The sequence below is a fragment of the Maylandia zebra genome, linkage group LG19 (assembly GCF_041146795.1).
Source record: "Maylandia zebra isolate NMK-2024a linkage group LG19, Mzebra_GT3a, whole genome shotgun sequence".
Lineage (NCBI taxonomy): Eukaryota > Metazoa > Chordata > Actinopteri > Cichliformes > Cichlidae > Maylandia > Maylandia zebra.
In genome coordinates, this window is record NC_135185.1 from 23,638,665 (window position 1) to 23,665,782 (window position 27,118).

Consider the following 27,118-nt stretch of genomic DNA (forward strand, 5'->3'; position numbering starts at 1 on the left):
GCCAGAACAGCAGTCTATTGGCCAGGTATAAATGCAGACATTGAGCAAATGGTTTCCACTTGTGATACGTGTATCAAACACCAGGCAAAACAACCAAAAGAGCCTCTGACCATAACAGACATACCGGAGGAACCATGGCAGAAAGTCGGAACAGACATTTTCCACCTAGGAGGAAAAAACTACCTGCTGGTTATTGATTACTTGTCAAACTATCCAGAGATGGCATTATTGTCCAACATGTCAGCTACTTGTGTCATAACGCACATGAAATCAATATTTGCTAGACATGGGATACCACAGATTGTTCATAGTAACAATGGACCTTGCTATAGTTGTAGAGAATTCCAACTATTTGCTCAGGAATATGACTTTAAACATGTGACCTCAAGCCCCCTGCATCCACAGTCCAATGGGAAAGCAGAGAAAGGTGTGCACATTGTGAAACAGTTACTAAAGAAAGCACAAGATGGTAAGGCAGATCCTTATTTGGCACTACTGAGCTACAGAGCATCACCACTGGAGCATGGCAAGTCACCAGCAGAAATATTAATGGGAAGAAAACTACGGACCACTCTTCCTTACACAACAACCAGGAAACATAAACAAGTGAGAGACAAAATGAAACAGTTGCAGAAGAGACAAAAGGTCAACTTTGACAAGTCCTCAAAAAGTCTAAAACCACTCGCACCCAATGAAGCAGTCAGAGTGGAAGATGCAAACATCTGGGAAAAGAGAGCAACTGTACTGGAGGAGGTAAACCCAAGATCGTACAATGTGAAAACTGAAGATGGACTGATATTAAGGAGAAATCGGAGGAGTTTACTGTACACTCAAAAGACAATGGGACCATCGGAAGAACAGTGTGATGACAACAACACACCACCTGAACCAACAACACCCGTGAAGGACAGTGTGGAGCAAAGAGACCAGTCACCCATTGTCAGAAGATCAGCACGCTCTATCAAGCCACCTGATAGACTAAACCTTTAAGCATATATATATATGTATATGTTGGTGTATACATATATAGCTAGATATATATGCATATATCAAAAAGGAACTTTCTGCATTATTGTGTGTTCCGTAGTTTACACTGTCACAAGTGTTTGTGATGTTATTCAAGCTATGCAATGTTAGGTATGTTTCCATAGTGTTGTTCAGCAGATAACATCTAAAGAAAAGGGGATGTGTTGATAGGAGTTATGTGGGTAGTTCAGCTTCACCACTAGGGGGCTGTCTAACCAAATTGTGATATATACTGTGTCGTAGAAGCAGCGGCAGGTTATGTTTACGTACATGGATGTGAGCCACGTTAAAATAAAGAAGCTTGCTAACTACTACGGATGTTTTATTGAAAACACGACACTTTCCAAACCCTTTCAATTTCCTTATAGTATCTTCAGCGTACACACAGTCAGTCAGTGAGCTTCACCGTTCCATTTCACATATTAGATGACAGGAATTCCACCCTTGACAAACCTCACATATGTTATTGCCATTATCTTGGACAGTTCAGTGTAGATATTTCCATGGAAAAGGCTCAGTCTGGGCTAAACACTAATGAGTGCCAAGAATCTTATCTTGATGTCATCCATTACACTCTGGTGCTGCTAACCTGACTTTAAAGACTTTATGAACACATGTTCTTTTGTTTCCAAGGCTAAAAAGTTAATTCAATAAGTTTCCTAAATCCTCCCTATTTTCTTTGTTACTCATAAATTCAAATGGCACTAGTCAGGTCTTGGTTTACACAATCATACCATCACTGCTTTAACCTGTTCTGGTTTTGATGGAAACCAGAAAGCAGTCCCCTTCCATGACCAAAATTAGGCATTCCTATGTCTCATGTGTTGGATGAGCACTGTGAACCTTTGACCACCAACTTGTTAGCCTTGCTTTGAATTCCAGGACACCTCACATGCATTTGCAGAAATATAAGTGTGTCATTAAAGTCTCAGAGCCAATCCAGAGGGTGTCCTCTAAGCAGATGAGGTCATGTCACATGCTGTTTATTGAGATGAGATGGGCCTGTGGTGAGCCAAGACGCTTGCTTCATCACTTTCTGCAGGATTGCATGGTCATGCGTACAAACAAGTGTAAGCAATAAGGGTTAGAAACCATAGCTAAAGATACAGATGTTGTGTATTTCAGCTCACGTAACAGTTCAGCCTAAGTCTGCTGTCAGGCTATTTGCTGTGAGAGTCTTTAAAGTAATTCCCTTCTCCCTCAGGGATCTTTTGGCTTTAAGCACTGTTGCACTTAATTGGGTAATTTGCATCACCTCTCTCTCAAAAATGTATTTTGTGTGGCTAAATCATGCAATTTAAAACAGAGTTTTGGTCAGGGAGCACATATGGAACAAAAAGACAAGTGTCAGGTCACTTTGCATGGCAGTAGGAGAACTTATGGTTGCCTGAGGCATAATGAGAGTACATCTATTCAGGTCTGCTGACTTGTCTAACAAGGAAAAAAACAGAAGTAATCTAATGGGGGAATGTGCAGTTTAGAGCAATCCGACAGCACTTTTTATTGCATTATGACCTATTCCTTTGAAAAAAAAAATCAGGTGTCTATAAATCGATCCCTGTGCATCAATAGCATTAAAACAGCCTATACAGCCATAACTTTTAAAGACCTCACTGGTGCGTTCTCCTTCAATTTCGCCCTCATTTTTTATTGCTTGTTTGTTAATAGATCTGTGTTTGTCCCAAAGTCTCAGTGGCTCCCATGTCCGTCCCTGCATCTCTACCTTATCTCCGTTTGGACTCATGGGTATAGCAGTGTCTTTTGTTCTGTCGACAGTATAAACGAAATTGAAACGGCAAATTGAAATAGGAATCTTAGCTTACTGTGTTGCCCAGGGAGCTTTGCACTTTGATAAGCTAATTTAGGTGCTTTTGACTGTCAGCTGGCAGTGAAACAGTGATAAGGGGTAGAGTGAGAGTCAGTCACTGACAGGCAGAGATAGGAGAAAGAGAAGACACAGGACTCTTAGATGAAAACTCGAAAAGAGAGCTGAAAACCTGAAGTTGTCCAACCAATGCACAGAGTAAAATGATTCACTAGTTTTGCACTGCTGTAAAGAAATAACTTACCTTATATTTATGGCACCAGGTTCCAACATTTGTTAGACATTTAGAAACATATGTAGAAATGACCAAGAAAGTAGAAAGCTGTATATATTAAAAAAAAGTAAAAGTGCTGTATTAAAGGACGTCTTTAATGTAATGCATGAATACAGACAGAGTGACTCCTGTGATGATTGCAGGTGCCTTTAAAATGATAAAGGTGACAGTGTTTTGAAGAGTACCATACAATACACACACACACACACACACACACACAGAGACACTCACAAAGCTATCATTTAGCTGTCCCGCTGCTGTGATAGAGATGGATTGAGTTTGTATTGTTTAATGGTGCGTGCCTCCATTACGGAGTTTTTTGCCCAGTGAGCTGCTCTCAGATTTGGCTTCAGCACACCCCAGGGTATTAACTTTGATTCAGGATGAGCTCTTCTGAAAAAATAATTTTCCCCCCAAAAACGCTGCATAAAGCAGCTGCCTGTGGACAAAATTAGTTTCTAAAGTGTTTCCACAGTGGATGGTGGCAGGCAAATGCAAAACAGAGGCAGACTGAACCACGTTTCACAGTTATTAAGTGTTTGGCATTTCACATTGTGTTTCGTTTGTACTCCGTACTACTGCAGCGGCCTTAGAGTGACAGGCTGAATGGTTCATTTTGTATTCACTACTTATTTGTGTTACTCGCCTCTGTCAGTGCGCCCCAGGGTGGCTGTGGCTACAATGTAGCTTGCCATCACCAGTGTGTGAATGGGTGGATGACTGGATGTGTAAAGTGCTTTGGGGTCCTTAGGGACTAGTAAAGTGCTATACAAATACAGGCCATTTACCATTTACTGATTTTCAAGGTTTTCATGGCTGATTTCTGTAAAAACTGCTAGATTTTCAAGCATTGTACTGGAATTTTACACTGTACATTCTGTAATCTAAATTAAATTATTATTAATAATAATTTTAATAGTAAACAAAATCTACAAAAGCAGTTTTCAAGGTATAGTAGTTTACCACTTAGTTGTGCTAAATGAGTGAATGAATAAGTGTGAGTGGTGCATTAGATGAGTTTGGGACAAATTCAAGCAACAGTGTGAGACTGAAAAAACCCTTTGTTATACTATAAAACTGTAAAGTAATTTGTTGTTATTCTTGAACATTTTCTTTCATTTTATTTTCAACAAGTGCAAAGTTTGCCTTTCCCTCATAAGCTGGGTCTTGATTTAATTAGACTTTTTTTTTCACACTAACCTGCGTCACTGATTCAAAAACCAGCATTTTATTAGGAATGCAGAATTCAAAACAGAGATTCAAAGCAAATATATTTGGCATTTTTAATAAAGAGACAAAGCCGCGCTGATTGATCAGACCATGAAAGTCATTACTTGCGGTTGGCTGGGCATTAACATGATTGATGGTTAATATCTTCTGCAAATCTAATTAAAGTGTCGGTCTCTGGCAAAGGAATGGTCCTGTGTTGGTCCCAAAATTCAGCAAAACTGTTGTCAAGAATTATGTCAGTGTGAGCGGTTATACGATTAGTTGGTGAGATCATTTTTAAGAAGTGACGGGTCCTTATGTTCCAGCAGTGGCTGAAAGATCATATGGATAAGTCCTGCAATCAAAATAAACAAAATGAATGAGCAAATCATATGAAGCCTTTGGACAGGCAATGTCCTAAAATGCCTCACTGTAAAAGGATAAAGTCTTAGAAACTCTGTAATAACCATCAACACAGAGGTGCTTGTTTGTGTCTTCATGCTACACTGAGCACAACTGTGCACGCAGCCAAGCAGCTTGTTTACTCCAGGTGTATTAGAACTGGTTCTGATTACCAGAGGATTTTAACTAAAACTCACTCGTGCAAAGAAACTTAATTGTAAGATTCAAGTGGAAAATACAAATGATAATGCTAGAAAGTACCTTAAAAACAACACAGGTCAGATGCTTCTCTTTCAAATGTGATTAGCTGGGCTACGTGTGCATGAAGAGTGCAAATATACACTTTTCTTGATAAGTGAAATCTAAACGAGGAGTTTCAGACACACCCTTTTCATAACTGTACTCCTCAGCTCTGGATGAGCCAAGATTCAGGAAGAACTACAAAACAACCGATGGAAGAGTATAAAACATACGCTGTCTTGGAACACAAAGCCATACATGGAAAAATCAATGCATGCCACAGCTCACACACTGTGCACACTTACTGAAGTAATGTATGCAGCCACAATAAGACATGTTTTTCTCCCGAGTGAGCTCCCATGCAGCTCTGTAACCAGTGTCTGATGAGTGTGTGTGTTTCATACTTCACACTGTGCAGAGTAAGCTCCAAACCACATGAATTCAGTGTTTGATTTAGCAGGAGTGAAAGAGGGAAGAATGGAGATGGCGGCCATCTGGCCATGGTGTGGGGAGATGAGAAGCAAAAGCGGTGGTTGGAGCAAAGGGTCCCTCGCATCATTCCATTCCTTCTGTAGTCAGATCCCTGTGTTTACCCTGCTCGCCACATGGGACTGAGGAACCTCCTTCTCCCTGATCTCACGAGTGAAGTTGCAGGCTGAAAGCGTGTTTATCTTTTCCAGGATTTTGGCGGGAGGGAAAGAGGGGGTTGGGGGGTAGTGATGGAGCCAAAGGAGAATAAGTGCCGGAGAGCCCTGACAGTAGCTTGGAATTGTATAATGTTCCTGGCTATGAGGAAATGCATTCCTCTGTGCTAACAATGAGCATAAAATGATGCACAACACATCTAAATGTCTACTTGATATAATGGTGCAGCTGAAAAGAGGGTTTCAACAGTGGTTTGAATATCACTCAGTATGACAGTAAAGCAGTTTTGAGGAAGCAATGTAAAAAAAAACTAGATGCATTTTGTGCTTCTTGTGTTTTACCATAATGTTTTACTCATAAAACTAAGCATCAGAAATTACAAAAAGTATAGATTTTACAATTATTGACTGCTGTCTTGTAACCACCTTGATAAAACAGAATGATTGCCTCATTAATGATTGAAAATTGTTCCTCTAAAGAGTGAAACAGTTAACAATTCTGCATATTTGCCACAGACCTTACTAATGTTATATCTCTTTGCTGATAGAGTCTGTTTTTCAGTGAATGGCTGTAGTTTGTTTTGTTTTTTTCCAACAGCCTTCCCTACGCAAAGATTCCACTCCTCTAACGTGTCTTGGAAACTTCAAACCACACAAGGGGAACCTGGAGGATGTGTCAGTCTCTGTGGTGTGTCATGCATCCAAAATTTAACCTCAGCATCGAATTGAGCAATGAGCATAGCCAAGGTTCCGACATTTTCGTTGGGCAATCAGTCTTGAGGGTTTTATTGAAACCTTGTCGTGGTTCAATGCTTTGCCTCTTTCATCAGAGAAATTCACTGACCAGGCTTTCCCTGGAGAGACTCAAGTGCCCCAAATCCCAAACTCAAAAGCAGGAAACTAATGCCTGCTAATGCCCTTTTCACCCTCTCAGCTTGTGTGTGTGTGTTCTCATATATATGTGTGTGTGTGTGGATCAGTTTCTCGCCCTTTGGCCACTTTCTGCTTTTTCCTCCACCTGGAAAAAGGGAGTCATTACATTAAAAAGTGTTTACTCATGTAGGAGAACACAGAGTGTGTGCAGGGCAGTGTCAAAGTACCTTCTTGTACTTGTCCCAGGGGCCTCACAGCCACAGGAGTCAACTATTCCCCTTTCAGATTACAATTTATACTCAACAGAAGGGTCTCTGTAACAAAGTGGATGGTCACAAGGTAGCCTCAGGTAGTCTCAGAGGATCAAGAGGGGTTTTTTTTGTTTTTTTTCAAATTCCACATTCCTGAAATGAACTACATGTTGTGCCAGATTGCTAAGCTACCTGCTGCAAGGAATAACAAAGCCATACAAACAGTAATACGATCCCAAGGAAGTTTTGGGAACGTTCATATTTAATTACTGCTGTGCTGTTTGCCAAGTGAAAATGTCCTCTGTTTCTGCATGAAGCAGAGTAATCTGACTATCAGCTGTACCCGTTATCAGTGGAATGATAAATAAGTTGCATTCTTGAATGAAAAACCGATTGAAATCTGCCATAAATACAGTTAGACTTATATTTCAAAAAATAGCATGTTGTAGTAGATTCCTCAGGCTCCAGAATGTAAAGCCAGGCAAACTCCTGCAAGTTGTTTTCAATGATTTTTTCCTGGACAAAACAGAAACATGAATTTCTGATTACAGCGTTGCTGTTTTTCCAGCCACAAGTGGTTTTCTTATCATGCATTTCATCTCATAAAGCTGACCTAAGGACATCTGCTATAGTACAGCGGGTCCTCTGCTTATCGTGGTAAGTAAGGATAGCTTAACCGCTCAACAGCTCCCTCCGCAACATGTTAACGATCAAATCCCCATAGGCAAAAAAACAGAAGCACATAAAATATGAGCTATCTCAGATGAAGCAGAGGTTTCCAAGTTTCTTCAAAATGAAGACAGAGCGTGTAAAAGAAGCCAGATCTATCAGGAGAGGAATTAGGGATCTGTGGGGAACATGGATGACTCACAACCAGACAAAACCATCCACTGTTTGTGTGTGTGTGTTTGTGTGTTTGTGAATTCCCATGGAGCAGATTTCTGTTGGCAAGGTTGTAGAAAAACAAAAGATGATGGTCCTGAACACTGACACCTCCCACACGTCCGGCGGGGCGTTATTGGAAAGTGTTCAGGTAGAGTAGGCCTGTCTAAACGACTAATTCAAAGAACTTGAGCTTCTTTTTTAGATGATCTTGGGAAATGCCCTAGTTAGCAGTCATAATGTGGGAAACTGCCGTATAACCACAAGTCTGTAATGTCTGCGCCACAGGCAGCGTGATGAGAATTGTTGTATAACACCATTATATGCTGTTGTTTTCTCATGAGGTGATGCTATTAGAACTCTAGTAACCTGTTTCAGGAGGGGAGACATGTCCAAACAAATGTGTAAAGGTGGATAAGCTTTTCTTTTTCTTTTTCTTTTTTTTAAAAGAGAACTTCCTTTACAAGACTTCTTGAACAGTTACTGTTCATGAACTCTTACAGGGAGATATCACATACTGTACTTAAAGTCTGAGTCATACAGACTATGCAATAAAACCTATTGGTGTCATAACTGCCAGTATATCATCAGAGGGACTGTGAGGTTTACCTCACCAGGCACTGTAATCCTGTCCAGGCTAAGACCAGGCTAAATTAGTTGTAGAAGATATTTTGTAGGCTAAATATGATAATCAGTCTTCTTCAGTGTTTGAGACATAGAAAAAAACAAAAAACAATATATATAATTTCTCCACCACTACACTCACAATATCCTCAGAAGCCAGAAAGCTCTTTTTTATGAGCTCAGCAACCTTGGTAGTGCCATATTTATTTAAAGTTGTAACTTGGGGAAGTCCGAATCACTGAAGAGAAGCTACTTTCTGTTTTTTTTAACCCCTATAAACTATTAGTGTTTCATTCATTCACAGTACATTTCGGGACAATTTTGACACGGGCCACCAACTTCAGAAGCTCTCTCTCCTCTAGCTTACCTTTTGTCTCTTTTTACCCTCTTCTCTTTCCCCTCACCCCCACCTGGTTGCAGCAGATGTCTCTCCTTCCCCGAGCCTGGTCCTGCCAGAGGTTTCTTCCTGTTAAAAGGGAGTTTTTCCTTCCCACTGTTGCCAAGTGCTTGCTCACAGGGGATTGTGTATTTTTTGGGCTTTCTTTCTAATATTGTGGAGGCTTTACCTTGCAACATAGAGCACTTCCTGTTGTTGTGAATTCCATATAAATATAATTGAACTGAATTGAATAGGTGTCTACAACAAATTGACTAACTACAGATTAACTTGATTTTAACTTAATTTTAGTTTAATCTCACCTTAGAATTAAGTCGATTCTTATGTATTATAAATGTAAAAATGTAAAATCTGTTGGTGCTTGGTATGTGTTAGGGTCAAGGTTAATCCTGGTAAGTGCTTGTTGTACCGAATGATCATAGTTTGACACATTTCTATGAAGTATCCTTTTGCTTTCACTTTTGTGTTTGAATATTATACATATTATGACTTTTCAAGAGGCAATAAACATCCAGCCACCGCCTCCATTCAGCCTGGGAATTTTCTCCGTCTCGCGAAGCGTACAGACTCGAGGAGCTCACGACGTGGTGGTGTGATACTGTACGTGATTGGCGGGCGGGTGGGTTTGGTTTGTGTGTCTGGGAACCTGCTACTGGTCTCCCATCCATACACACTCACACACAGAGAGAAAGAGAGAGCCACGGTCAGACAGACTGGCTCTCCAAAACCGACAGCAGGGGGAAAAAAACTCTCCTCTCGCGGCTCAGAAACCAGCAACTATCGCAGAAGTGAAGTCGACGCGATGTTAACCTCGAAATGCTCTCTTTTATTTTGAGAGGAAGGCTAACAATAGGGAAGAAGCTGTTTAAAAGTAGGTGAAGTGTGACAGCTGGAGACATTTAACCCAAGGATTTGTTGACTGCACGTGGAAACTGCTCGCTCAGACGCATCGGTGAGTAGTCTCTGCGTCCCGCTTACTTCCCGCAAACAATCAAAAGTTGGGCAGATATTTTACACAGGCGTACGGGGGGAGTTTCTTGTTATTGATGAACGACTGGAAGACTGCGCCAACAACCTTTCAGCCACTTTGCGGTACAATCAATATAAGCGTGCGCGCGCGCTTGTTAATCATTAACTAGCGCACGCGACGGTGTGACTTACTTAAAAAAACAACTTGTGTATTTTTTAAATTATTATTATGTATCATTCTCTCGGGCTTTCTGAACGGATTTCTTTGTCAACATTGTTATTATTTGAATTGTTTTGCTGTTAGAAAATATATATATATTTGTATCCGCGGTCACGTTTTTGTGCTTTAAAGTGTACGTTTGATGCCTGTGTTGTAAATTAAAATTAAATAGCTCACATAGTTTCTGCCAAACGTTTAATATTTGAGCGCCAGCCCAGCATATACAAATATTCCAGTGAAATTCCTTTGAGCCCAACGTGAATGTGGGGAGTTGTCCAGCACGAGTATTATGATTGCAGGGTGTGCTTCTCTGTCATCTGTTTGTTTGCTCGTCTTCATGTCACAGTGGCAAGTTAGAGTATAAAAGCCTCCAGATATTATCCACATGCTACACACATGTTAAAGCTGCAAAGGGTTATAGTTTGAATTCCTTCCAGTGAACCGTACAGAGCAAGATGTTTGAAGGCTAAATATGTTCACCTCTTAAATCTAAAGCGTTCAGTGTTAATATTTGGATAATTTGTGCAATATCCAAAACCAGGTTTTTGGCATCTTTGTGCTAAAACAAAACAGTCCAAATGTGTATGGAAACTGTTTAGAGCCCCAGGGGCCACCTCAGAGCTTTTAAAAAGGGAATGATGAAATAGTGTTTTTACTTAAAATGTGTATCAACCAAATGGCCGTTTTAAAGGGAAAAAAGACATATGCTTTGGCTTTAAATATATCTTAAAAAATCTCAGGGGTGGCTCTTTACAAAGTCCAACACATGCTTGTATTTAAATACTACTATACCAAATCCCAAAGCAATTCCCACTTTTGTATCTCCAGGACATGCTGCAGACCTTGAAGAATGTTTAGTTGGGATTAGCTGTGAGGCTCCTTATACTGCCCCTATGCTCCTGGTGGCATTAACTAACCCACTTACATTAAAATATTGCTTCTTGCTGCCTGAGTTCAGGGTTTAATTTGCTCTGGCATGCCATAAAAGATAAGCTTATACCTTTCCCCATAATTCAGTGTCCAATTACAGTCATGATGTAAACTGTTGAGCCGGCTCCCTCCCTGGCTTCTTCTTCTGCTAGACAGCAAATATCCTCGAAGGCAGACATAAAGAGATAAAGATCCTTGTTTCTGCGGTGCATCTCATATAGTGAACAAATACACTCTGCTGCCAGGGTTTCTGGTAAAATGACATTGAAGTCTGGAGTCTAAGGCTTTCCCTGAATTGCTCTGCTCTATGCTGTGTTTTAATATACTTAATGGAAAGGTAATGAAAGGAAGACACAAGAAAGATATAGGGGTGTGTCCTTTAAGTGCCTCCCCCCCCATTGCCAATTGTTAACCTGCTAAAATTTGGGTAAAATACTGGCTGTCGTCCCTGTCACTTTCCCCAGTCCAGTTAGCAGACAGCAGAGGAAGGGCGTGACAATCCTACTGACCAGCTGCCACATCCTACTTCTGCAAATCTTGAATGACTAAACAACAGTGAGCCTTATCTGCACTAGATGACATCTAGAACTAACGCTGTATTAATGTGAAAAATACTACTTAAAGAAATGTCAGCTAGAGTGAGTTAATTCCAACACATTACGTGATATTCTTTGTCATGACAACCAACTCAATTATTTTCAGAAGAGAACCTGATGTTTTTTGGCTCGCCTTCAGATTTTTAGTTTCTTTAAATTCAGAAATTTCGTCTTGATGCATGCTCAATCATCCAGGTAGGTAAATCCACAAAATTTGATTCAGTTCATCTGGACGTAGCGTTTTCAGTGGGAGAAACGTTTCAAGGAACTGACCTCACAGCCCATTGTTCCTTCAGTGGTACTAGTTTAAGTGATACTGTTTATAAGACTGGGGACACCTGCAGTCAGCTGAGACTGAAGAAGTCACTTGGGTGAGTGACGAAATGTTTCTCCCACTGAAAATGCTATGTCCAGATGAACAGAATCAACGTTTGTGGATGTAGAATTTCATGCCTAACATCTCTCTCGGCCCATCACAGTTCACTTCAACTCATTGTTGCCAACTTAGTGACTTTGTCACTAGATTTTTTTTGTTTTTTCAGTATCCTGCAAAAAAAAAAAGTACTCAAAACGAAACACCCCCGCCCAAAAAAAACTTCAGGCGGTACTCCTTCGCGAACGCTCTTGTTCTCCCGCTGCTGGCGCAGTTTTTTCACCATCTGCTCTGTTCAGCGAGTGACACCGAACAACAAGGTTTCAGCTAGTGACAGACAGCTGTGCAGCTTATGAGAGGAAAAAAACCCATCAAGTTGCATCTGTTTCTCTCAGTCATCATTTTACTTGTAAACGCAGACAAAAATCACAGCACAGCCATTATATCTAACTTTGGCTTTTGCAAGATGATGTTGAAGGGCAGGCGCTGCGTTAAAAAAAAAAAAAAAAAAAAAAAAAAATCCGAATTTTGCATTGAGGGATTGTTGCTCTTATTCAGTATTTTGGCTGTATGGAGTGGCATTTTTGTCTTTTTACCTTGATGTATATTTACGTCTGTACTGTTATGCAATGTGTCATGCCATTGGTCCTCTAACAGTCATTATGCTCGTGATCTCTGCAGTGTTTGAGACATCTCTCATTAAGTGCTCTCTATCTGCTTTTCTTCTGTTTTCCCAGCCCCCTTCTCAAATGTTTTATTGCTAGAGGGCACTGGGCTCTAAAGAATGAGCTCATTTGGGGGCCTGGCATGTCATTCATTGATTCATGGTTAGCCCATGCTGCCCTGGCAATATATAACCTTCACTAACAGCTGACTTGCACAGGAAAATGGATGGGACCTTCCATATCTTTCTGTTTTAAGGGGAGAAAATAACATCCTATTCAGTCTGGTTGATCTATGGTGCTCCCTTTTAACACAAAATGGCCATTAAATGGCATGTGCACTATTCGTTCTCGTGTACATTGCTATATACACATATGCGCGCCATGTGTATTGTGACGAGAAAAAGTTTACAACTCATTGAATTAACAACAGAATTTAAAAAAAGATCCTTATGCAAAAGATGTTCCTTACCTGAGTAAGAGCCTACAGTTTGAGCTTCTCTTAGATTATGTATGCAGACACGGATGTCTCTGTTTATTTTCTCAAAATCTGTGCGATGCCTCTGCTGAGCATGAGCTTCTCAACTATAAAAATCTAGAATGTGTGTAATATAATTTCTTGCCTTGCTGGCATTGTTACCCACGCAGTAAACGGTTGTTTAGGTTTGCATTCCTCGAGTCTTACATGTGACAGCTCTTCATTTGGATTTGGTTATAAGGAATTTGGAAATTTTGCTGCGTCAAAAACAAAACAAACAAAAAAGTGATACCTCAGAAGAGAAGATATGGCAGTTCAGAGCCCAATGTGCTGGATGCAGATTGGCTTTTATTTTTACTGGGAAAGTCTGACAAAGCTTTCAAAGCCTGGTGGATATTGTTTAGTGTCATACTTTTGATTCCTTCTCAACAGTACTATTGTTTTTTCCATGTAAAGTACATTTGACTAAATAGATTATATCTAAAGTGTCTTATCTTGCACCACTTAAACAAACCCCATTGCTATTGGACTTGGTTTTTATTTGGCTTTAAATGAAACTTTTTGAAGAGAGAAAAAAAAGATTTGATATTTTAAAATCTATTTTCAAAGTGGCACTACTATAGAGAGCAAACTATTGGATTCTCCAAGCTATAAAATGAGTCCATTCTAGGATCACTGACCCTCTTTCATTTGCTTGTCTAGGTAACAGCTAGGTGCTAATAATCAAACAGAAGTTTAGGCACTGGAACATTGAGGTGGGTCATAATAACACAATACCATGATGTTCCGATCCCAACAAATTCACTCCAAGGACATAGAATTTGCAAAAAAAGGCAAAAAAACTCTACAGGCCTCAGCTAGCATGTTAAATGTTAAAGTTCATGATTGTACAATTAGGAAAGGACTAAACAAGTATGGCGTGTTATGAAGCGTTGCCAGGCGAAAGTCTCGTCTCTCTAAGAAGAATATATTAGCATTTGTAAAGAAGATTAGGCTAATATCCCTTTGGATGAAGAGAAGATGGATGAAAGTCAAATAGAAAATAATTGCTTTAAGTTACTTGAAGTTGTTCTACAAGGTACTGAATCATGGGGTCTACTTGGTTTTTTTTTTGGTTTTTTTACTGGACTGGATGGAGTTCTGAGAAAAATCTTTCGCTTTCAAATGACTGTACATGTTTTGATATATTGTGTATGCGAAACTGATTTTATTTTTTGTATTTGTGGTGTAGTGCTGCATTAATACAACGCAGGCTGGCAGTAACACCTCAAAAACAGCAGGATCGATGTCGTAATCTCTCAGTTATTTTATGAGAAGTAACATTCACCATCTGTTCGCGTGGCAGTGTTGGATATCGCTCAGTCAGTGACACGGGTGAATGACATCACTCTCTAAAGATCTAATCTGTGAACGTAGGTGCGCTATGGAAGGTTTCTTTTTTTCCTGTTAAATCGAGGCCCTGAAAAGAACCGCGAGTCGATGTGAAAGATGTGCATGAAAGACTGCAGATGAGGGAGCGTGTTTTTATATCTTTGAGATATCTCCCACAGTGGAGTGTGGAATGAAAGAAACTATTTTGTTTCTGAACATTTCCAAAGCCAGTCAAATGTGAGTGGGAGGAGTAGATATGTACTTCTTTTGAAGGTGGACTTATTAGTTAGTTATCGCGTCAGATCAATATATGCGATATTCCCAGCTGTACTTATTTCATATCAGTTCAGCTGAGGTTCAGTCTGCACTGCTTTTCGTATTGTTGGCTTATCAGGAATAAAAAAAGAAAAAAGATTGTTGGCACGCCACTGCAGTGCACCTGTATGTTTAATTCTCAAATATGGCACAAGGGACTTGTTTAACAAACTGTACACTGTGTAAAAATGTTTGGAATCTTTTTCTGGATATTAGTTGTGGATTACAACTTTCCATAAAGCTGAGTAAATTCCCCAACATTAATTAACCTAGATTCCCAAATACGGCACCAGACTATATGCTTAGATTATTAAAGCTGTCAGTCTAAAAAGAAAAGTCTTAAGAGTTGGATATACATCCAGACTATACTGCTTTATATCAGTGATAGATAATTTACTAAACTTTTTAATTACACATACAGCAGAGTAAATATATTTAGTAATAGATGGATTTCAGATGGACTTGGTTGATGTATTTTTTTAATTAATAATCTTTTTTTTAGCCTGTGCCACCTGCTGATCTGGCTTTGAGCTTTTATGCCTCTCCAAAGGAAACTAAAGACACACCTTTAGTTTAGCTTGACAAAGCCTGTATCATCCACCTGTCTTTTGGGCCCATTTTCTCAGCTCCTGCTGTTTCTGTTGCGGTGGAAAGAAGTTGCGGTTCCTGTGTGCTTGTGAGCACAGACTGGAAAGCGGGAGGACCGTGTTGATGCTTAAAGAAGAAGATGTGCATTGTGCAGGCTAGCTCAAAGACCGCACTCCAATGAGGTCCCAGGAGAGCACTGAGCATTGACTGAACACATTTCACATTAACACAAGAGGGGAGCAAGGGAATGAGCAGGAACAGGGCTGGTCCTTTTACTCCTTGGCAATACACAACCACAGTTAATGAAGTGTTTTTGAAAGGTTTTGCTTGAAAATGGGGTGATAAGCAGCCGTAAAGTATATGTCCGTCATTTTCACTGCTACAACAGCTCCTTGGCTGTGACTTCTCGCACAGCTCAGAATTGCATAAGACTGCTCAAAGTCAGACCATAAGCTGTGCACTGGAGCTGGCTACATTTCGCTGCCTTGAGGCTCATGTTTGCTTCCTTCTCCTATTTCTGTTCCTTATTCTCTTCCTTGCATCCCCCATCTACTTATCCCCCCCTTCCCGTCATGCTTCAGCGGACCACCTGAGGGGGGCTATGTGCTGGTGACAGCTTGAGGGGTGATGTGGGCAGCCTTCCTTTATAGCTAGAAGATAGTGTAGAAGAGGGAGAGGTGCTGTGGAATAGGGCTTTGAAAGTGAACAAGTCCACTGCACTAAAAAAAAAAAAAAAAAGTCCACTGCACTGATTTGCTACTAGGTAGCAACGAGACCAAACAGTTGATGCATATTTTCTGTATTTGCTTTGCAGTGTGCTATCTAGTTAAACAACAAGAAAATAAAATAATTGTGAGCAACTGAAAAGGTTGAACTAATTTAGAGTGGTGCATGTGGAATTTAAAGAAAAGCTGTGACATACCCCCAGTATTGTTAGCTAAACATGCACATGCTAAAAATAGAAATACCGCATCAATATATTGAAAAAGCTTGTTATATTGGGAGGATTTGATGCATAACTCTGGAGAGCTGTACAGTTTGTGCACATTGAAGTGGGGCTTCTGTCAGTTAATGAAATTAATTTTGTGAAGATTGGGTCAGTGTATTCAAGGGGGGGAGGCTAAACCGTGGCAACTACTCTGGAATTCCTGCTAATGGCCTCGAGGCTAGCTCTCAAAGCAGGTCAGTCTAAAAGGATGTTGGAATCATATTGCAGTTATCTGGCAAACATTATTTTCTGTGGGGTAACTTGCACTAACTTGTTTTGGTATCTCGTCTGTGCCATAGATATAACCAAGGTTGCTAATGCTATCTTGAATGATAACTTAGCATTTCATCCTTTCATCAAAATGTGGTCACTCCTGACTTTGAGAGATGAACATGCAACATGCAAAAATGCAGAGGCCATAAAACAGCTCTGGTCTGGTTCTGATTTTATTGCTCTAAAAGCTGTATTAGCAGCATAGTAAGAATTATCAGTTAATGATTTTATGAATTAATTGGCAGATCAAAGACTTTCCGAATTTCAAATGGGACATAATGAATGAACAAACAGGCTATGGATGTGCTGTCTGCATATGTAACAGTAAACCGTCACTGGGGACAGTGTCAAATCCATGAGGAACAACTGTTAATGTGTGTTACTCCTGTTGTTGTTGTTTTTCTTTTCCTTTTTTCCCCTCTTGTTCAATTTGTCTTGCTCTGTTTTCTTTAAAAGATGTCTTTTCAACCAGTCAGTGTTCTACCTACACACAGCATCACAGCTGTTGGAATTGATTGGGTGCACACAAACACCTCTCCCTTATTGCATACCCATAATCCTTTACCCAGCCAAGACCTATGCAAATGGGCAGGATCATAAATCCTTTATTAGGAGAATTTGCAAGTCAGAAATTTTATTAAATATGTACATTTTATGTGATATGAGATTTAGAGTTAACAGGTATGTAAAGTAATAGTTAGCGCTCCTTAATGAATCAAAGGTCTGCACATTGTCAGGAATAATCTGAAGACTAAGCTCTAGCTAATTCTTTATAAATAAGGCTGCAAGTTTTTCAGTCGGTGCCGGAGCTCAGAATGGCAGTATACTGTGCATGAAAGGTCTAAATTGAAGGAGCTGTCTTATGTTGAATGCAAAATAGTCCTGTGCATATTTTGATGGGAAACTGTGCTGTCTCTTAGCCAAAGTCTGCGGTTGTTGGACATCTCCAGTTCCAAAGAGAGACACATTTATTAGCCTCTTTAATTACTCTCCTGGCTGAAGTTTTTGTTTACTTTTAAGATTTGCATTGCTGAAAGAGCACACAAGAAGATGGATAGAAAGAGAGAATGTTTAATAAGTGCTGGCTGTGAAAGATTAAGTTGGAAATGTAGAATCACTACTACTGCTCGATTGTTACTTAAGCTTTCTAATCTTCTGTGATGAAAGTAGTATGTTTACCTAAAATAAAAAACATTGTCAGCACATGGTGATTGACGTTGACATTTTAATTTTAATTTGTAGTTTTAATTTTTTCAAAGAAAAAAAGTCAAGGCCATATTACCATCTTCAGATTTTTGTGGGAGGAGAATATGGTGACCTTGGAATACATTATATCTATGCTGAACGTGTTGCATTTTTGTGGGTGAGGTGCCTGTGACAGGGAGATGATTCATCTCATTTTATAGATCTTCTGTGTGTGATGTAATTCAAATGAAACCAACATAAAAGGATATATTAGAAATCACTTGGAGTGTGATGATGGGCTCCTTCCTCCATGACTATTTATTAGATTATCTTATATTGTAACAATGCTGTTGTGTCTAAGGCTTTTAAGTTCCACTTGTTTTGAAGTATTTCTTTTGGTATGATGTAATCCTGCTTTAACGCTTAGACCAGAGAACACTGAGGGTGCTTGGTAAAGTTTGTCCTTCTGCAGGTTTGCTTTTGTGCTAATCAGTCAAAACACCAAACTGTACTTCCACTAAGCTGCTGAGCACTAATTTCAAAGCTTGTTGCATTGTTACAAAAGACTTTACTTTGTGGGCAGTTGTTTTTATAAGCAAGTCAGTTTGATGAAAATGGTGTTTTGCAGTCTTTGCCTCGCTGTAGAGTAATTCAAGCGCTACTTGAGGCTGACAGATTAGTTCATAAGCAGCAGGGTGGCCTGTGCTGGCCTGTGATGTATGCGGTTGTAAGTGGTCTGTGTCTGAAATGAATGTGTGTGGCTGAGAAAATGATTACGTTTCAGTCCTCATGAGGGGGTTTGGGCCTAATTAACCTACTTCTTTATGACTGTTTCTTGTGCTCACTCACGGTTAGGGCAACTAAGCACACCCTCCTTTGACACCATCACACGTAATGTTGTGTTTACTGTGGTCTAGTCGCCGTCCTCCAGAAAGAGATTGACTAGTAGAAGTTGGCTTGTTGTAATGGAAATATGATTGCTGTTCTGTATCTGTGAGACTAGCAGTACTCTTAACAGCTTCAGCTGAAGTCATTTCATCTTTGTGAGTGGCAATACTTCCAAGGAGAATATTGCCAAAACATTTAGAGATATGCAATGCTAAGACTGACTGCAAGGGAAATGCAGCTATAGAGGATTTTGGAAATAACCTAATGAGCTGTGCACTGTGAGCAAATTCAGGTAGTCTTGTGTGGATTTTTCTCTGCTGGAAAACAAGATTAACTGGTCCAAGACTAGGTTTGTGCATGGACAAAAGATCTAAACAAATCTGCAATTAAGTACCTCAGCTTTGTGCTACCATGGTACAAGGAAGTGTCTCCTCTTCTTTCCGAAACCATTAGAATTTTGTGTATAGCACAAAAGATAAGAGTTCCAATATTTAAAGAGCGCTTATAAAAAGTTACTTTAGGTAATGTAAAACTAAAATGTTTAGCAGTTATTTTATACTTTCAGTTTTTAGGGAAAAAAACTACCTGGGTTCCTTTCGTGTGTACATTTGACTTGTGCTGTATATTGCCCTCTCACTGCCATTACACAATGCTGCTTGCACCTTGTTTCAGTAGATTCACACTTCAAATTAGGATCCGTGTTATTTATTAGAAAAGAAGAATGGGAAATGCCCTTAATGTACTTGCTAAATGAAAAATGTGTGTTTCAGGATATGTGAGATCTTTGCTTTTTCTAAGCACAGTCTAGTTGGTCCTACTTAATTTAATTAGCTGGTTTTCTTCACTCTCTTCTCTTCTTCAGTGAAGCCTGGATTGCTCCACTTTAACTGGTGACCAGCTGTTTACGTCTGCCTAAATCAGAGATGAGTGCCAAATCTGTAATCAACAAGGAGGTGTTCATACCTCACGATGAGAAGATGCTTGCTGCTGTACAGGTGAAGCGGAGGACAAAGAAAAAGATCCCCTTCCTGGCCACCGGTGGTCAAGGAGATTACATGACATTCATCTGCGTCTCAGGTCAGGACAAATTAAAAACCTCCTTTTGTTTGCTTATGTTTAAATGCATTTTATGCTTTTTGCCTTTCTATTTGCGAGAGCGCACCAGTTGCGCCTTTGCAACCCACAGTCACATTTCCGCATGTCTCCCATAATTCTTCCACTAATGTTCACACTGATGAGCATGTTTACGTTTTCCCCTGCCAACAGAATGACACACTAAATCAATTTGCTGCAGGGCTTCATGTCAATCTTTTTAAATAGATTAGATTTAAGCTGAAATTGATTAATTGCTTCACCAGAAATTCAGGTTTCAGTTGTTTCAGTTTGGGGTTTTTCTCCCTTATTGTTGGAACATTAGCTGATGTATTACTTGTTAATTGAATTACCCAGGCAAATTGTTCATGAGGAGAATATCTAGATCCTCCTTAATTCTCGTGCCAGAAAAACTGCTTGTGAAAATCTGATACATTTTTCATTTTCTGTCTTGAACGCTGCTCTGGCAGCAGTAGATTACATGACTGAGGGTTATAGTTAACTTAAGGATGATTATGAGGAATTTAAAGTATAACCAAGCAGCTCAAAGCCAGTAAAGCTCTGTCTATGTTGGATTCAAATTCAAGGTTGCCTTGCAGCAGGCAAGTTACTCAACAGTCAGCCTCTTTATTTACACCCTCAGATACATGTACATGAAAGGCAACTGTAGCGAGCGCAAGCCACAAATTGTCAGAGAGTGGACACTGTTTTTCTAAAGGGTTTATAATGAGTCATTTCGCCTTTCATGTGGAAATAAGTATTGCTTGATATTCACTTCTTGTAATGCCAGTCTCGTCACGTCCCTTGCAGCAGCGTTCACCTTTGTATCTCATTTGAGCTTGGCCACTGTGAAATATATTAAAATCACTTGATGTCCTAATTGCTTATTTTGCATGGCAGAAAAATGTGGTAATTATCCGATGTTGTAGCTTTTTGTTAAATTCAAAATTACTTTGTATCTGAAAATTGGGTATCTATGTTGTTCCTTTGCCTGACCTAACGTCACGTGTTTTAATCTATCTATATTGTATTTTCTATGTCTTAATCCTCACTGACTTTGATACTCCTTGTGTCTGCTCTACTTGTTTCACAAGAGCAAAATAAAAAAGAAATGCATGTCACCATGGGCCAAGGGAGTCCACGCGTTTGTAGAGACATTTGATTTAGGTGGTGAACATCCGTGTGTAAGCATCAAAGCCTCTTGCTGACATGTTTTCTAATGACTCCACACCTCCGATACTGTGTTGTTGTCTAAGAAAAAACATGCTTGGTGTCATTAGTTGGCTTCCATTTGATTTGCTGGAATTGCTGCAGTTGTTTGTCCTTTCTGCTTGTTAAATAATTTTAAGTTTGACTGGATATTTCTCCTCATTATCTTTTTCTGCATTCATTTGTTGCCATCATTGTGTTGCTACTACTTTATCTAAGCCAAAAAATGCCCACTACTACACATTTTACAACAGTTGCAATCGGGGCAGTTGAGTAATTGGTCAATTCACTGACCATCATATCCATAGATGACGGGCACATAGTTAATTAAACAAAAAATACCTCCAAAGTTTGATTACTGGATATTTTTTTTATTCATTAGCTGAGCATTATTCTCAGATTCTCAACTCGGTGTTCCAAACATAATCTTTACCCACATGGACCTCCTAAGTAATGGTAGTCAAAGTGTATTTGGTGACTTATTTTAGCATTTTTAAACATCCTCAAGTGATTTATTAGTGGACAGTCTGCCTGTTGTTATTGCAAAAGTTTGGTGGTTTTGCATGCATGTGTCCAGGACTGGGGGAAGAAAATACTTTGGATTTATAAACCCAAGATTAATTTGTGCCACAGTGATTGCAATAGAAATCTATGGAAAAGAAAAGCATACCATATCATCTGTCAAACATGGCAGAGGCACACATACATGGTCATGTCTGGCTGCCAGTGGAAGTAGCATTATTGATGATGTGAAAACTGATAGAAGTAGCAGGATTAATTCAGTCCAAATGGGCCATCCAGGCATTTTGCAAAAGCAACCCAAGAGTTTCTCGAGGCAAAGAAATGGGATGTTATTAAATGGCCAAGTCGTACTCCCTATTCCAGCCAAGTGGAGCATGACTTGTAGTTACTGAAGACAAAACTGAATGCAGAGACCAACTGAAGATGGTTGCAGTAAAGACCTGGCAGAGCATCTCAAGGCAATGTCTGTGGCGAAGGACTTTTACTCCCAATATTAAAACCAGTTCTTATACGTAAAGCTGGTAGTTTGTTAATTCAGAACTGAAATTGGGCTGCGTATAAAAATGGTTGCAAGTACAAAACACTCAATGCAGTCATTTTGTTAAAACCTCTTGAATTACACCAGAAAGTATGCACTTCACTCTGGTTTGATTTGAAATGCACTGCAGAGATGTACTGAGATAAATATTTACAAAATCTGCCCTTATTCGACTGCCTTTGCCCCTAACTGTACTTTTATAGAGATTTTCTACAGTCATTGGCTCCAACCTTGGTCTAAGGATGGATAGGAATGCTGTTGTTGAGTATGAGTAAAAGGACTGTGAACTGTTGCATTCCCACTTCTTTTATTATTTTTTGGTAGGTTTTTGCATTGGTTTACACAAAATTTATGTGGACATAAGAAACGTTTCACATGCTGTCATCATTTTCTTGTATGTAGGAATGCATGTTGTACCAAAAGAAATCCAGAGAATACACTGTCTGAGAATTCTGCTATCACCACCATTGCACCCATTTATCTTCCCCTAGACACTCTGACTGTCTGCATTAGTGGTCTCCTGACTCGGCTGATGTTTTGTATCACATGTGGGAACAGAAGTAGTGCCTTCACTACTTCTGTTTCCACAAGTCATGTGGCTTTTAAGCCAGCACAGCATTGTTCTAGATTTTATGTGCGTTTTCCTATGAATGTGCTGCACAATAACACCACAAGTTTGAAACTAGTCAGCTCATGGCTCCCAGGGCATTTTAAACAGAGGGCAGCTTGTGTTGCTTACGTGTTCAGGATGTGTGTAACTGTAAAAGTACTGTGTGTGTGTGTGTGTATAAGGGTGGGGGATGGTGCTTGTTGACAGTCTCATGGCGACAGTAGCATATACTTGAAGCCTGGGGGCCAAGCAGTGGCAGAGTTATGTAATCTGTGGGATGTCACGGTTAAAGGAAGCCTAAAGTACCAGAAGCTGTACTGTAGAGACAGCCACAAGAGATTCACTCTCAAACTGAGTAAGGTAGCAGAATGAAACCACATGACTTCTGCACTCACTCCAGGATCATATGCTTTTGTGTTGTCAAAAGAGGAGTATCTGAATACGTCAACAATCAAGATGTTTTTGTAATAAATCACTAACCACTCAAGTCTTTGACTTGTGTGTTTGTTGAGCACATGGCTGTTTGTCTTAGGTAGAGAGCTACATTTATTAATGGAACAAAAAAGCCTGGACACCTGCCAGTTGGTGAGCAGTGCCGCTTACTACAAATTACATGTTGCTGGAGGAAAAACGAAACTAGTTTAGCTCACTTAGCTGGCTGTTGTTTGACTTTAGAGTGAAAGCTTGTAAATTAATCTTATGTTAGCAAAGAAGACTGATAATAATCTTAAATTCCCTGCAGCAATAAACTGATTTCCACTAGAGGAGGGGTTTTTTTGCCCACAAGGTCTAGCAGAGAGCTCTCAAAAAACACTTGACTTTTTGGTGTGCATGATCATCTTTCTCTCCTAATTTGTTTGATGTAGTTCTCTGCATTTTTTTTTCTGTTTCAATCACAGTCTAGATTTAGTATGTGTATATACACAATGTAAAACTAAACCAGTGATATCTGTTATTCATATTACTGCCTATGCTAGTTGTTATTCAACTTAATGTGAGGTTGCATAATTTCTATTCTTTCTCACTATTTAATTTCCTAGCTCTTTCAAGCACTGTTGGGGTCAGTGCATTGTGATTGATCCCTGTTCACATGCCAAACCACAGTGTCATCACAGTTTAAGTCACTGGTGGATCATTAACTTTCATAAGGGCCTGAATGAGAACAAGGTGTGTTGTGGAAAGCTCCATTAATATGATGAACTCAGTTCTGCTCAATACTGATTTTTATCTCTTCATAAAATTCCACTTTTAATAGTTTTTATAATTAGGCCATGAATATATGCAGTGGGCATAGTAAAATGGCAACAATTTATAATTTAAGTTTTGCAAAATTTCAGACTTTTATCAGTACTGTTGGCATTTTGCTTGTAGTCCAATTGCTTCATCTTCAGTTTTTCAGTTCCCCTTTTCTTGTTCAGAGAGAAAAATGTTAAAACCCAAAACAGACTACAACTGCACAAGAGTCTGGGTCAAAGTCTGTGTGGAAAATCCAAAAGACAGAGGAGAGGAGAGAGAGAGAGGTGATTGTCATTGAGAATGGATCTGTAACTGGATTTGTTAAACTGTGGATATTTGTTCTCGTAGAACGGTGGATCCAAAGAGAACCAACATCTTTACTGTTGGCATGCGAGTAAGACTGTTGCTCTCAGGCTGGCTTGAAAGAAACTGCATTTCATCTGCAGATAGGCCTTTGTCCTGCAGTTTGGTATTTAGTTCATTAGTGCAGTCACATCAACAGCAAATGCATTTGAGGGCTCTAGAGTGTTCTTGCATTTCTTCTCACAAAACTCTTAAGTATATATGCTTTTGAGTCCCATATTCTTTTTAACAGTTTGCCCAGGCTGAGCCACCTGACAGCTGTGTGGTAGCCTCTGTCACAACGTTTAGTCTCGTGCTCCTCCGAAACTGCGAACAGACTATCTGTGATTCAGCGCTCTTGCCTTGACCAAGTTAACTATTCATTAACAACATGGTTAATTTTTAGCACTGACTTAGATCACCTGGAGTATAATACAGTGTAAAAATACCAGTTTCTGGGTTCATTTCAGTCTTTTCATCTTGCATCTGATTCAAAAGTCCAACATTTTTCCCTGTCACATTTGGACAACCATCGGGTAAAACGCCCACGAGTGTGTCCCATTTCAGCCCAAGCCCATCAAAGCACTTACCTTCGTGAACAAATCACTCCCTGTCGTAGTCCCTTTCACTGAGTGCATTGCTGTCAGCGCCTCCATAATCTCAAACTCTTTCATTATCCCACGTACAAAGATGAATAACTGGCTTGTGTTGCGGACATCACAGCTTTTGTTCAGAGCCAAGGATAAAAAGGAAAAAAACAGTCTGCTCGATCTGTCTTGGTACAGTTCTTCTGAAGAAGAGTAGAGTACATTCACTCGTGTTCATTTTCTTCTTCCTCATGGCATATTAGCATGGCAGAGTCCACCAAAAAGTCTTTGATAAGATCTCCATCAGAAAATGGCTTACTTTTTAAAAAGTTTTTATGGAAAATCACAAAAATAGTCTTGACTGCTCTATCCCTGAATATGTAAAGCTTGATAAAAAAGTTCTTGTTGCTTTTCTCTGTAATTTCATTTCCCATGAAATCCCAAAACAGTAAGTCATTCTGTTGGAGTTTATCCAAAGAGAAAACACTGTTTGGTGGCTGAAAAGGGACAAACTGGGTGATGTATATTTGTAGCCTGTTTTTTGTTTTGTTTTTTTGTGCATATTAAAGTTTTCAGGAGAACATGTTTGCTGGAACGATTGCAGAACCTTAACATTGACCAAGTTGGTTGGTAACTTTTTGTCTTTAATCACTGACGAAGCCCAACCAGCTATCAGAGTCTCTGACACATCCTTTGTGCACTTGGGAGCTTTACATGAATTTCCATTAAGACATTCAATGGCATGGTTGTATTCATGAATTGCATTTATGCAGGCATCTTATTTTGTGGGTTGGATTACATGTTTAATTTCATATGTTGGCTGGCTCTTACACATGTGCTGAGGCTAATGCTGGTCTCCTGTTTGTGGTGATTGTTTTTAAAGTTTAAGCTTCTTTTTCATCACACCAACTTAATTAAATGTTGAATAATGTAATGCAGTAACACTCTAGTTAATGTTGTAACACACAGGGATCATTTACTTTGAATACTGTTAATTGGAGCCAGTGACTTACGACAAGTGTGTTTATACATTAATGTTGCTGTCATCTGTCTTGCATCCTTGTGGTGTTAAAAATGATCAAAACTCTCAGTTACCACACTTTCTTGCGTATTGCATTTGTGCACTTTCAGCTTGACTCCATTCATCATCAGTGCCCTTGTGATTATTGATTCACTGGTGAGATGGGGCGAGTGGATTGTGTAGCGCAGTGGTACATTAAGCTGCTCAGACCAGCTAAAAAATCAGATCAGGTATGACCTTGGTTACCTGGTCCAGAGACATAGAAGTCTGAAATTCTCTTTTCATATACATACACCTTAGTTTCTGTCTCTATTTGCCAGGGTTTCTCTAACTTTAGCCGGAAGGGGATAGCTTAGGATAAGAAATGAATACTATCCTTAATAAATTAGTCAGCTGATTTCCAGCAATGCCTTTGTTCACTTTTTTAAAAATGTTTGCCGCGGCCTATAAAACAGACCAACAACATTAAAATGCGACAACAAGACTGCACATACCGATGATATTTTGTTATATTTAATTGCACCTTTAAAGGTGTCCCTCGAGTCCTACCTCCTATTGGTTTAACCTTTCCCCACAGAAATCACAGAAACCGGATTACTAGGATTACTAAAATGGAAAAACATTCAGCAGTTCCCCCATAAAGACTCATTTCAAATTAAATGTGTCAATTGTTTACAATTATTCAGTCCTCAAAGGAAAATGTAGTTTGACTGTATCACGTTTGAAGGACTACTTCAGGTCAGTTGAAATTTGACCACTGTTAAATCTGAAGCCTATAACTGAGGCAGTGTTAGACAATGTACAAAACATGCAGTATTTATGACCTGATTTTAAGATATTTTGGAATAGATTTGGTTTTATTTATTTAAAAAAAAAAAAAAGCAAATTGATCTCTCCCATCAAGTATGTTATGTATAAATGACAGAGGGGAAAGTAACCATGTTAACTGCTGAAACATGTTTTTGAGACCAAAAAGGGAAAAAAAATCAATAGTATATTGAAACTGTTGTGGCCTTAATGTCGTTCTGCAGAATCAGCAAACACCTACAAGTCGCTTGACATGTCTTTCAACATAGACTAGCTGGAGGACTCCCACAGAAGCACATGTCTGAGGAAAAAGGGCGTACGAGAAGAGCTCTTCAGACAGCACAACTGAAATCAAACAGAAGAAAAAAAATGCACTGCTGTGCTTTACCTGTCCGTTCGTAGAAAAAAATAACCGAGATACTACTTTGTTCATTTTAACTTTAAAAACAAAGTCATTTCTAGCTGAAAATAAGCCATTCCTACTTATACTTTTAAGACAAGAAGACAGAAAATTGTGCCTCTGGGGATGGTGCAAAGTTCAGTTCAGTGTACTTTACAGAGTTTTCTAGTTTGCTGTAGCATTCCTGCTGTATCTGACTGATATAACTTCTTTAAACATCTTGGGGAGTCTGGACAAATGTTTTTTAACGAGGTTCAGCCAGACGTGGGTG

The 27,118-nt window shown here is 39.5% G+C and overlaps 1 protein-coding gene across 1 annotated transcript in view; it reads left to right on the plus strand.

Annotated features, from left to right (window-relative positions):
- Positions 1 to 9,250: 9,250 nt before the first annotated feature.
- Positions 9,251 to 27,118, plus strand: part of stxbp6 (syntaxin binding protein 6 (amisyn)) — a 66,866-nt gene continuing 48,998 nt past the window's right edge. Inside the window, exons 1-2 of the mRNA XM_004540352.3 lie at positions 9,251 to 9,599; positions 19,346 to 19,560. Of these exons, the coding sequence (XP_004540409.1) occupies positions 19,407 to 19,560 (154 nt within the window). The 5' untranslated portion in view covers positions 9,251 to 9,599; positions 19,346 to 19,406. The remainder of the gene's footprint in view (positions 9,600 to 19,345; positions 19,561 to 27,118) is intronic.